Source organism: Mirounga angustirostris, unplaced genomic scaffold (assembly GCF_029215605.1).
Source record: "Mirounga angustirostris isolate CCGP_5_RB_7025 unplaced genomic scaffold, mMirAng1.0.hap1 SCAF_5, whole genome shotgun sequence".
NCBI lineage: Eukaryota > Metazoa > Chordata > Mammalia > Carnivora > Phocidae > Mirounga > Mirounga angustirostris.
Window position 1 is genome coordinate 86,026,220 of NW_026991713.1, and position 13,075 is coordinate 86,039,294.

Below are 13,075 nucleotides of genomic sequence, written 5' to 3' on the forward strand. Positions count from 1 at the left end.
TTCCTTTTCCAAGTTGTCATATTGTAAATATCTACTGTTTTTAAATGCCAAATATTGTAATTTTTAGATCTTTTTCTCCAGCGATAACTGGAAAAGAGTATCTCACTGCAGTTTTAGTATTTATAAATTATTATGGGGTTGAACAATTATCATATATATTTTCCATAAAGAAACTCTTAAAAATAACTGACATATATTCATTCCTCATATATTATGAACTTGTCTGTTATATTCCAAGTATTTTAATCTAGCACTGATTTTGCTTATAAAGGTCTTTCCTGTACCAATATTATATAAGTGTAGTCTTCCATACTCTTCCTACCTGTACTTGGTTATGTACAATTTTCTACTACTTAAGATAGTTATGTACTAAAAAAAGATAGTTATAGAATACAAAATCCACTAATATCTTTCTTCTTCATCTCAACACACATTTTAACTTTTTTTTAATGTAAGCTCTACACCCAATGTGGGCCCTGAACTCATGACTACGAGATCAAGAGTTGCATGTTCTACTGACCGAACCAGCCAGGCATCCCTTAACATGCATTTTTATTTTAAATTTTATTTTATTTTTTTAAGATTCTATTTTTAAGTAATTTCTACACCCAACATGGGGCTTGAACTCAAAACCCTGAGATAAAGAGTTGCATGCTCTTCCAACTGAGCCAACCTTTTCCTGTTTATTTTAGCATTATAATTTCCAAAGAAAATAGCCTTTCAATCAGTAAAAAAAATGCCTAACTATGAACAAATGATACTATTATAAAACCATGACTGCTAATGGTAATATGGATATATAGAAATTCATTAATTTTTATTCTACAATAATTATCTTTCTAGGTCTTTATAATTTTGTACTAATTAAAAATATATTTCTTGTATATAAATTTGTCAGATATTTTGGGCATATATTTTGTAGCTGTAGTTTAATATCTTTCAAGAATAACCACAGATCTTATCATTTGTAGTACTTTCTATTCTTACAGTTTAAAATTATCAAATTACTTCATACCAAATTAGTAGAGAATTTATAAAGATGAAAAGTAAAAGTTCTGGGGGCACCTGGGTGGCTCAGTTGGTTGAGCATCTGGCTCTTGATTTCGGCTTAGGTCATGATCTGAGAGTTGTGAGATCGAGCCCCGTGCTGGACTCTGCACTCAGCTTGGAGTCTGCTTAAGATTCTCTCTCCTTCTGCCCCACTCCTGCTCATGCTCTCTAAGATAAATAAATAAAATCTTAAAAAAAAAAAAAATTCTTGGGCACCTGGGTGGCTCAGTCAGTTAAGCGTCTGCCTTCAGCTCAGGTCATGATCTCAAGGGTCCTGGGATGGAGCCCTGCATTGGGCTCCTGCTCAGTGAGAAGTCTGCTTCTCCCTTTCCCTCTGCCCCTCCTACCTCCCCCCTCCCCTGCCAGCCCCACTGGTGCTCTCTCAAAAAAAAAAAAAAAAAAAAAAAAAAAAAAAAATTCTTTTGCAGCCCAAATTTCTAAGACTACCTGGTTGAAAAGGAGTTAAGTACCCTGATAATCTTCCCCAAATGACCAAGATTAGACTGGTTTACAGCAGGTTGAATTAAATGGATCTCAGATGAGTATGTGAAATATAGAATTTATTTCCCAATCTCAATTCACATTTCTCAGGGTCACCAGACGACTGGCAAACTCCAAATCTACCACAGCTAAAAGGCCCTCTAAACTCAAGGTAGTCTGGAAATCCATTACCTTGTTGACTAAAGGACATGTTTATCAGTCTCATCAAAGAAATTCTTAGAGGTGTCAAGAAATGTAATATAAGGCAGCTATATTCCACAAACTGTGGACATCAACTCAAGGCTGATCAAAACAAACCTGGATTAGGTATTGAGTAGGTCTGTCCCCTAGGTGCTAATTTCCTGAATGTAATTTAAAAAAAAATTAAGATTACTAAGTTTTTCTTAGAGTATCTAAAAAAATTTTGGTGAAACACTAAAAAGAAAATTATGTATGAGAAAACAATATATAGGATTAAAAATCCTTCTAGAAATTAACTTCTAGTTAAATACCGTTCTTGAATCCATCATCTTCTTAGTTTTCCTTAAGGTTACATAGGAGGCTATTGTCGAAGATTCAGGTGTTGGTGATTTTGTTCTGGGAGGGACTACTCCAACAGGAAAGTGGGAACCTAAAAATTAAAACAGCAGTAAGTTCTACAAAACATCTTTCACACAACATAATGCTTTCTTTTGACATACTCAATTTCTGAGGCTTTTATTTATTTTATTTTTAAGTAGGTTCCGTGCCCAGTGTGGAGCCCAGAGCAGGGTTTGAACTCCTAACCTTGAGATCAAGAGCTGAGCTGAGATCAAGAGTCTGACGCTTGACTGATTGAGGCACACAGCCACCTCTCTGAGGCTTTTAAAATCAAAAGGCAAATTTATTGGAGCGCCCTGGTGGCTCAGTCAGTTAAGCGTCCAACTCCTGATTTCCACTCAGGTCATTTTCTCAGAATCATGAGCTCTGTACTTCCTAAGATTCTCTTTACCTCTTCCTCTGCACGCCCCCTTCCCGTTAGTGTGCACATGCTCTCTCTCTCAAAAAAGGGGCAAATTTATTTTTATTTTTTTCCAAAATGTCTCTAATTGCCAGCCTTATGTTTATTTATTTTATTTTACTTTTTAAAGATTTTTTTATTTGACAGACAGAGACACAGCAAGAGAGGGAACACAAGCAGGGGGAGTGGGAGAGGGAGAAGCAGGCTTCCCGTGGAGGAGGGAGCCCAACACGGGGCTCGATCCCAGGACCCTGGGATCATGACCTTAGCCGAAGGCAGACGCTTAATGACTGAGCTACCCAGGCGTCCCTGTTTATTTTTTTAAAGATTTTATTTTTAAGTAATCTCTATACCCAGTAGGGCTTGAACTTACAACCCCGAGATCAAGAGTCTGCATGCTCTACTGACTGAGCCAGCCAGGGGCTCTACAGGGCAAATTTATTGTTTGAAAAGGGCCAGGGAAAATGTAGTAGCCTTCCATTAATGTACTCTACCTAAGGTTCTACAGATTAACAGATGATATCAAACATTTTAATTATAAAATTAGAAATACACAATGGATAATATATCCTCACAACAACCTTCTAAAGGAAAGAAGGTAAATGAAGTGCAGTGTCTGCACTGATTTACTTCCTCAAGTCCATATAGCTCAGCAGCAGCATGGCTGGGCCTTCTCCTTTAGCCTTCTTTCCATTCACAACATTTTCAGAGATTGAAAGGACCTTAATCCTCTCACATATTAAAGATCAGGAAAGGCATGGCCCAGAAAGGTTAAGTGATTTACCTAAATGTCCTTAATTTCCATTTGGTCTCTTTTCAGTCACACTGTCTCAATAAAGAGTCCACTAACAACGTTATCAATAGTTATCTATAGGTAATCACTGCCACTTTCTCTTTTGTAATTTTAAAAATTTCTAAAATGAACACACACCATAGAAAACAAAACATACAACACAAAATCATTAATGCAACAAAAATAAAAGCAGCTAAAAATAAGTTAACATATAAAATATGCATTTATATTGTAGTCATCTTGTTTAAGCAGAATATATGCACTATCATCCACTGAGGACATTAGTAAAAGAACAAATTGTTAATATCTCAATGGTTTCCTTAGGGGAAAAAAAAAAGAAAAATACCACTCTCTTTGGGCTCACTTAACAGTTACATCAACTAAGTAGAAAAAGGAAAAAGGAAGTCTAATTTCTCCCCCAAGACAAATGGTAGGTCAATTATCCAGGACTCCTTTAATTTATACACCAAACAATCTGTAGCTTAGGTTTCTTTTTTTTTTTTTTTTAAGATTTTATTTATTTATTTGACAGAGATAGACACAGCAAGAGAGGGAACACAAGCAGGGCGAGTGGGGGAGGGAGAAGCAGGCTTCCCACCCAGCAGGAATCCTGATGTGGGGCTCAATCCCAGGACCCTGGGATCATGACCTGAGCTGGAGGCAGACGCTTAATGACTGAGCCACCCAGGCACCCCTGTAGCTTAGGTTTTAATATTGTTTATAAACTCTATGAATATTATAAGGTTGTATATTTAAGAATATGAAGAGCTGAACTGATACACAGTATAGGTAATTTTGCAATTCAAAGAGAAAGTCTCTATTATCCCAGTTAGTGATCCATTTTTAAAAGCCCCACTTTAAGTCACGTGGCACAAATTATACCATAATTGATCTGCGTACTTCAGACATTTATTCAGATGAGAGCTTATGATTATAAGTTAAAAAACAAACAAACAACCCAAACACCTAGGGGTGCAAAGCTGGCTCAGTTGGGAAAGCATTCACCTCTTGATCTCAGGGTTGTGAGTTCGAGCCCCATGTGGGTATAGAGATTATTAAAAATAGAAAATAAAAAACCAAACACCTAAGTTTTAAGAGGCAAATTTTGAGGAAGAATTCAAACCGAATAGAGAACATATGTCAGACAAGGTATTTTTTGTCAGTAAAGACATGCATTGATGGAACAAATAATTATCAACTTCTTTACTTTTTCCAATTCAATTAAATTCCTACTGATGAGTTAAAGTGATTTATTAAATTGCTAAATTTTATAAACTTGACTGGTCACATTTATCCAATACAGATCATGGGGCATTATGACTACATAGGAGCCAGAAAAAAGAATGGAATAAGATATAAGGTGTAGTCCTTATTTTATATATGCTCTAAACACTTTGCCCATAGGAATTAAAAATGTTACACATGTGATATACAGCAACATTTCCCCCATACCCTACCCGAAGCGAGTAGATGCTACTCAGGTCCAGGGAACCAGTGCTGTTGAAACAGGCACATTCTGGCTAGGTTTATTGAGGGTTTTTTTTTTAAATCTTTTATTTTTAAGTAATCTCCACACCTAAGGTGGGGCTCGAATTTACAACCCTGAGATTGAGAGAGTTGTATGTTCTACCCACTAAGCCAGCCAGGTGCCCCTAGATCTACTGAGTTTTTAAGAAAAGCTACAAAGTTCCTATTTTTTTTTTTTTTTTTTGTTAAAGATTTATTTATTTGAGAGAGAGAGTACATGAGAGGGGGGAGGGTTGAGGGAGAAGCAGGCTCCTCGCTGAGCAGGGAGCCCGATGTGGGACTCGATCCAGGGACTCCAGGATCATGACCTGAGCCGAAGGCAGTCGCTTAACCAACTGAGCCACCCAGGCGCCCCACAGTCCCTATTTTCTTTTAACCACAGGGAATGTTCCCTTATTTTTATTTTTTAAGATTTTATTTATTTGAGAGAGTGAGAAAGAGAAGGAGCAGGGAGAAGGGCTAGAAGCAGACTCCCTGCTGAGCAGGGAGCCTGACGTGGGGCTCGATCCCAGGACCATGAGATCACAACCTGGGCTGAAGGCAGATGCTTAACCCACTGAGCCACCTGGGCACCCCAAAATCCCAATCTTTAAATGTTGGCAACCAACAGGGAGCCTGGGTGGCTCAGTGAGTTAAGTGTCTGCCTTTGGCTCAAGTCACGATCTCTGGGTCCTGGGATCAAGCTCGGCTTCAGGCTCAGCACTCAGTGGGGAGCCTCTCCTCCCTCTTCCTCTGCCCCTCCCCTGATCATGCTCTCTCTCTCTCAAATAAATAAAATCTTAAAACAAAAAAAAAATGGTGTCAACCAACACATTTTTTTTGTGGGCTAAGAAAACTCCACATTTATTCATAAATATTAATACTTACAAATATTTATAACTATTAATTCAACAGGATGAAATAAATCATTATCAAATAGAATCTAGTAGCACCTTAAAGGAAAAATACACCATAAATGAGGTTTATGTTAGGAATGCAAATGGATGGTTTTTAAATTTTTTTATTTCTCTCCCCCCCCCGCTCTTTCTTTCAGCAGGCTCCATGCCCACTGTGGAGCCCAACGTGGGGCTTGAACTTATAACCCTGAGATCAAGACCTGGGCTGAAGAGTCAGACCCTTAACTGACTGAGCCACCCAGGCGCCCTGCAAATGGATGGTTTAATTTAGAAAATCTAGTAAATGTAACTCAATACATTAATATATAAAGAGAAAAACATGATCGCTAGCAAGGCATTTAATGCAATTCAGTATCCTTTCATGAAAAAGGAAAACTTGGGGCACCTAGGTGGCTCAGTCAGTTGAGTGTCTGCCTTCAGCTCAGTTTGTGATCTCAGGGTCCCGGGATCAAACCCTGCGTTTGGTCCCTGCTCAGTGGGGAGTCTGCTTCTCCCTCTCCCCATCGCTCATTCTCACTCTCTCTCAAGTGAATAAAATCTTAAAAAAAAAAAAGGAAAGCTTTAGTGAAATGAAAATGAATGGATACTTCCACGATATGATCAATGTAGATAGCCCACACCAAAGCCAGTACCATGATCAATGGGAAAAATTTAAAAGCATTTCCACTTAAGTCAACAACAGAATTAGGATATCCACTACCTTCTCTATTAACACTATTGTGCAACTACCGGCTCCAGAGAAGGAAGATACATAAAATGAGGAAAGGAAAATTACAATCATGACATAACTGTATATCTGGAAAATCCCAGCAAAACCACTAACTACTACAAACTACAAAACTACTAACTAACTACTACAACTACTACTAAAAACATTTAGATAATTTAAAAGGGTAATGCCAGTCTTAACTGGGGCAGTGTGGTATGCCGTAAGTGGGATCTCACTGTGGTTTTAATCTGCATTTCCCTGTGACTACAAACACTGCCCTTTTTTTTTTTAAGATTTTATTTATTTATTTGTCAGAGAGAGAGACACAGAGAGAGCACAAACAGGGGGAGTGGCAGGCAGAGGGAGAAGCAGGCTTCCCGCCGAGCAAGGAGAGTGATGTGGGGCTCGATCCCAGGACCCTGGGATCATGACCTGAGCCAAAGGCAGACGCTTAACTGACTGAGCCACACAGGCGCCCCAACACTGCACTTCTTTTCATGTACTTATTTGCTATGTGAATATACTCTCTTGTGAAGTGTCTGCTCAAGCGTTGTATACTCCCTGATTTTTTTTTTTAATCTTGGCCGTGTATTGTGTATTCATCAACAAGGAGAACAAAGATCTGGTTTGTAGGTGGCTGGTTGTGAACCTCTGCTTTAAAAGTTTCTCAAAAAAAAAAAAAAAAAAAGTTTCTCCAAATCATGGCTCTATGCCTGATATTTCATTAACTTATACACTACCCAAATTTTTACTTAGCACTTACTACACAATTATTGATTGGATAAATGAAAGAGACTTTCCCCTTTACTGTTTTTATTAAACAGAGCAGATAGAAAGGACTAAGTGTAAAATATGTGCAAGCATAAAGGATGACCAACCCATTTGGTCATCACATAGCTTAGAAATATCATCATGACCTTAAAACACTCCCTTATCCCCTCTCCTTTCCTGTCTCTCCTCAGAGGTAATTAACTGTCGAATTATGCATTTATCTTCCCCCTCGTTTTTTTTATAGTTCTGTAATATTTGAATTCCTAAAAAAAAAAAAAAACAACTTTCAGTTTTGCATATTTTTAACTTACACATATGTGGAGCTATATGCTATGTATCTTTCTACAATTTGATGTTTTCCCTCAACATTAGGTTAAATTTTTTAGTTGCCTTAAGTTTTAGATGTTTTTATAAACATGACATAGCTATATTTTATTTTTAATCCAGTTTGACAACCTTCTTCTTTCAAGAGAAGCATTTAGTCTAATTATATTTGTTATAATTATAATTACTCATGTATTTAGATTTATTTCTGCCACTATTTTTTTTTTTAAAGATTTTATTTATTTATTTTACAGAGAGAGACACAGCGGGAGAGGGAACATAAGCAGGAAGAGTGAGAGAGGGAGAAGCAGGCTTCCCGCGGAGCAGGAAGCCCGATGTGGGGCTTGATCCCAGGACCTTGGGATCATGATCTGAGCTGAAGGCAGTCGCTTAACGACTGAGCCACCCAGGCGCCCCCACCCTATTTTTTGTTTAACATTTTTCCCACTTCCTCTGTATTTTCTTTTTCTTCTTTTGGATTCTCGTTCGGTTTGCTTCCCTACTAGTTCGGAAACTATACAGTCTATTTCTTTTTCTTTATCTTATCCTTAAGCATGCATGCTTATTAAAGTATAAAAGTAATCATGATCATTACCATCCTCTGGAACAATACAAGGACTTCAGAACATATTAATACCAAGAAATTTCCTCCTGTTTTATATGCTATTGCTTTCAAATATTTTAGTTCTCTGCTTCTCAGACTTTCCATAACTGAACACCTTCCTTCTATATGAAGTGCTGCAGAACTCTCTCAAATGACAGTAAGTGGCAAATTCTCCTGTTTTTGTTTTCTTAAAAAAGATTTTATTTACTTATTTTTGAGAGAGAGAGTGCGCGAGTGAGCGCACGAGTAGGGGGGAGGAGGGGCAGAGGGAGAAGCAGACTCCCTGCTGAGTAGGGAGTCTGATGGAGGGAACAATCCCAGGACCCCGCTATCATGACCTGAGATGAAGGCAGATGCTTAACCAACTGAGCCACCCAGGTGCCTCAAACTCTCCAGTTTCTGTCTTTACTGTTCTTTCCTAGTTTTATTGAGGCAAAATGTATAACTAAGATGCAGAGATCTTAAATTCTTAAATGCACAACTGGTGAGGTTTGATAAATGCATTCTTATCCCTAGCTGCATACATATACAACATCTGTGTAATCATTTCAATCAAGATAGACCATCTTTGTCACCCCACAAAACTCCCTTCCAGTCAATCCCACCCTTCTGCCAAAGGCAACTGTTTTGTTGTTGTCTATCACCAATAGATTAGTTTTGTCTATTCTCAGACTTCATATAAAGGGAATCATATACCTGTCTCTTTATGCCTGACTTCTTTCACTTAACGTAATTTTTTTCATATTTATACAAGTTGCTGAAAGTCACACATGTACATCTATCAATGTTTTTTAATTGCTGAGGGGTATTCCATTATATGAAGATATCATAACTTGTTTATCCATACTCTTGTTTACAGACATATGGGTTGCCCCCAATTTTTGTTTATAATGAATTAAAACTGCTGTAAAAATCCTTGTAGAAGTTTTTTTGAGTAATGATGTTTCCATTTTTTTAGGTAAATATATAGGAGCAGAACTGTTGGATATGATAATTGCATATTTAATTTAATTTTAATTTTGTAAGAAACTACCAAACTGTTGTTCTATCTTATACCACCATCAGAAGTGTGTGTGAATTCCAACTGTTCTGTGTCCTAACAAACACTTGGTAGTAGGTCTTAATTTTAGCTATTCCAGAAGGTGTGAACTGATTTTAATTTGCATCAAAACTGCATTTATGATTGATCAGTTGTAAAACTTCTTCATATGTTTGTATACTTTATTTGTTTCCAAGTCTTTTGCCTACTTTTATTGGGTTGTCTTTATTATTGCTTTGCAAGACTGTTTATATAATCTGAATACAAGGCCTTTGTCATATGATATATATACTATTTTCTCCCATTCTAATGGGGAGGAGTTTTAAATTTTGATGAAATCTAATTAATCAGTTTTCACTGAGAGTATAGCCCTCAGAGGTTTCCGGCTTTACTTGAGGGGGTGTCCTATCAGATTCCTAATTTGTTCAGGTTCTGAGCTTTGTACTGTCACAAGGCATTTTAGTGCTCCACTTAAATTACTGGATTCCTCCTCTCATAAACTCACGACCCCAAGATCAAGAGTCCACATGCTCTATAGACTGAGCCAGCCAGATGCCACTGCATATGACTTTTGATTCCTCAAAAACTTAACTATTAATAGCCTATTGTTGACCGGCAACTACTAACACGTTATTTTATATGTTGTATGTGTTATATACTGTATTCTTACAATAAAGTAAGCTAGACAAAAGAAAACCCTATTAAAACAACCATATGGAAAATACATTTACAGTACTGTACAATATTTATTGAAAAAAAATCTGCATTTAAGTGGACACTCATAGTTCAAATCTATGTTGTTCAAGTCAACTGCATGTGAACACACACACATACAGTTTTTTATGAGACATGTACACATTTTCCTATATAACCACAATATCACACTGTTGATAATCTCTAGAACATACTTAAATTTCCATAACTGTCCCAAGAATCTCTTTAGAGACTTCAAAAAACATTTACTTATCATTTTTTTTAAAGTAATCTCTTCATCCAACATAGGGCTTAAACTCACAACCCTGAGATCAAGACCTGCATGCTCCACTGACTGAGCCAGCCAGGGGCTCCTAGAGATTTTTTTAAAACCACAATCTAGGTGCTTGGGTGGCTCAGTCGTTAAGTGTCTGCCTTCGGCTCAGGTCATGATCCCAGGGTGGGATTGAGCATCGGGCTCCCTGCTCTGCGGGAAGACTGCTTCTCCCTCTCCCACTCCCCCTGTTTGTGTTCCCTCTCTCACTGTCAAATAAATAAAATCTTAAACAAAACAAAAAAACCCACCACAATCTAAAAGAGATAGTACAAGATGGCAGAGGAGTAGGAGACCTTAGTTTCGTCTGGTCCCAGGAATTCAGCTAGATAGCTATCAAATCATTCTAAACACCTGTGAACTTAACCAGAAAGCTAAGAATAGCTGCAACTCTCCAAATAGAAAAGCCACCACTTTCTGCAAGAATGACAAGATGGAAAATCTCACCTCAAAAAAAAGAAGAAGAGGCAGTAATGACTGCCAGGGACCTAATCAGTATGGATAGAAGAAGTCGGAACTAGAGTTCAGAATAACGATTATAAATTTACCAGCTGGGCTTGAAAAAAGCATAGAAGATACTAGAGAATCCCTTTCTGGAGAAATAAAAGAACTAAAATCTAATCAGACCAAAATAAGAAAGGCTACTACTGAGATGCAATAAAAAATGGAGGGTCTAACTGCTAGAATAAATGAGGCAGAAGAGAGAATTAGTGATATAGAAGACCAAATGATGGAGAATAAAGAAACTGAGAAGAGAAACAACTCCTGGATCATGATGGGAAAATTCAAGAGATAAGTGATACCATAAGACAAAACAATATTAGAATAATTGGGATCCCAGAAGAAGAAGAGAGGGAGAGAGAGAGTCAGAAGGTACACTGGAACAAATTATAGCAGAGAACTTCCCTAATCTAGGGAAGGAAACAGGAATTCAAGTCCAGGAGGCACAGAGAACGCCCCCTCAAAATCAATAAAAATAGGTCAACATCGTGGAATATAACAGTGAAACTTGCAAATCTCCAAAAAAAAAAAAAAGGAGAAAATCCTGAAAGCAGCTAGGGACAAGAGGTCCGTAACCTATAAGGGTAGAAACATTAGACTGGCAGCAGACCTATCCACAAAGACCTGGCAGGCCAGAAAGGACTGGCATGATATATTCAGGGTGCTAAATGATAAAAATATGCAGCCAAGAATACTTTATCGAGCTATGATGTCATTCAAAATAGAAGGAGAGATAAAAAGCTTCCAGGACAAACAGAAACTAAAAGAATTTGTGATCACTAAACCATACCTGCAAGAAATACTAAAGGGGATCCTTTAAGCAAAAAGAGAGGCCAAAAGTAACACAGACCAGAAAGGAACAGAGACAATATACAGAAACAGTGACTTTACAGGTAAAACAATAGCACTAGATTCATATCTTTCACTAGTTACTCAGAATGTAAATGGGTTAAATGCCCCAATCAAAAGACACAGGGTAGCAGATTAGACAAAAAAGCAAGAACCATTGATATGCTGTCTGCCAAGAGACTCATTTTAGACCCAAAGACACCTCCAGATTGAAAGTGAGGGAGTGGAAAACCATTTATCAGGCTAATGGATATCAAAAGAAAGCTGGGGTGGCAATCCTTATATAGACAAATTAGATTTTAAACCAAAGACTGTAATGAGGAAGGACACTATATCATAATTAAAGGGTCTATCCAATGAGAAGATCTAACAATTGTAAATATTTATGCCCCTAACATGGGACCAGCCAAATATATAAACCAATTAATAACAAAATCTAAGAAACACATCTATAATAATACAATGATAGTGGGAGATTTTAACACCCCCCTCACTGCAATGGACATATCATCTAAGCAGAAGATCAACAAAGAAACAAGGGCTTTGAATGACACAATGGATACATTCAGAGCATTACATCCTAAATCAACAGAGTACATATTCTTCTTGAGTGCACATGGAACATTATCCAGAATAGATCACATACTAGGTCACAAATCAGGTCTCAACTGGTACCAAAAAACTGGAATTACTCCCTGCATATTTTCAGATCACAATGCTTCAAAACTGGAACTCAATCACAAAAGGGAATTTGGAAAGAACTCAAATACATGGAGGCTAAAGAGAATGAATGGGTCAATCAGGAAATTAAAGAAGAATTAAAAAAATTCATGGAAACAAATTAAAATGAAAACACAACTGTTCAAAACCTTTGGGATGCAGCAAAGGTGGTCCTAAGAGGGAAGTATATAGCAATATAAGCCTTTCTCAAGAAACAAGAAAGGTCTCAAATACACAATCTAAAGGAGCTGGAGAAAGAACAGCAAATAAAGCCTAAATTCAGCAGAAAAGAATAAAGATTAGAGCAGAAATCAATGAAATAGAAACCAAAAGAAAAGTAGAACAGATCAACGAAACTAGAAGCTGGTTCTTTGAAAAAATTAATAAGACTGAAAAATTCCTGGCCAGACTTATTAAAAAGAAAAGAGAAAGGAGCTAAATTTTTATTTAAGAGGAGAGATCAGGGGTGCCTGGGTGGGTTGGTTGGTTGGGAGTCTGCCTTTGGCTTGGGTCGTGATCTTGGGGTCCTGGGATCCAGCCCCACATCTGGCTCCCTGCTCAGCGGGGAGTCTGCTTCTCTCTCTCCCTGCCACTCCCCCTGCCTGTTCTCTCTCTCCAGCCCCCTCTTCTCTGCCAAATAAATAGTTAAAATCTTAAAAAAAAAAAGAGAGATCACAACCAACACCAAAGAAATACAATTATAAGAACACATCATGAGCAATTATATGCTAAAAAATTAGGCAATCTGGAAGAAATGGATGTATTCCTAGAAACTTATAAACTAC

General features: G+C 37.5%; 1 protein-coding gene across 8 annotated transcripts in view; it reads right to left on the reverse strand.

Moving 5' to 3' along the window:
- The window catches only part of PLEKHA5 (pleckstrin homology domain containing A5), a 244,116-nt gene that overhangs the window by 10,230 nt on the left and 220,811 nt on the right, over positions 1–13,075 (reverse strand). For all 8 annotated transcript variants that reach the window (XM_045873790.3, XM_045873786.3, XM_045873785.3 and 5 more), the window contains one exon: positions 2,043–2,161. In XM_045873790.3, the coding sequence (XP_045729746.1) occupies positions 2,043–2,161 (119 nt within the window). Of the gene's footprint in view, positions 1–2,042; positions 2,162–13,075 lie in introns of those variants that run through there.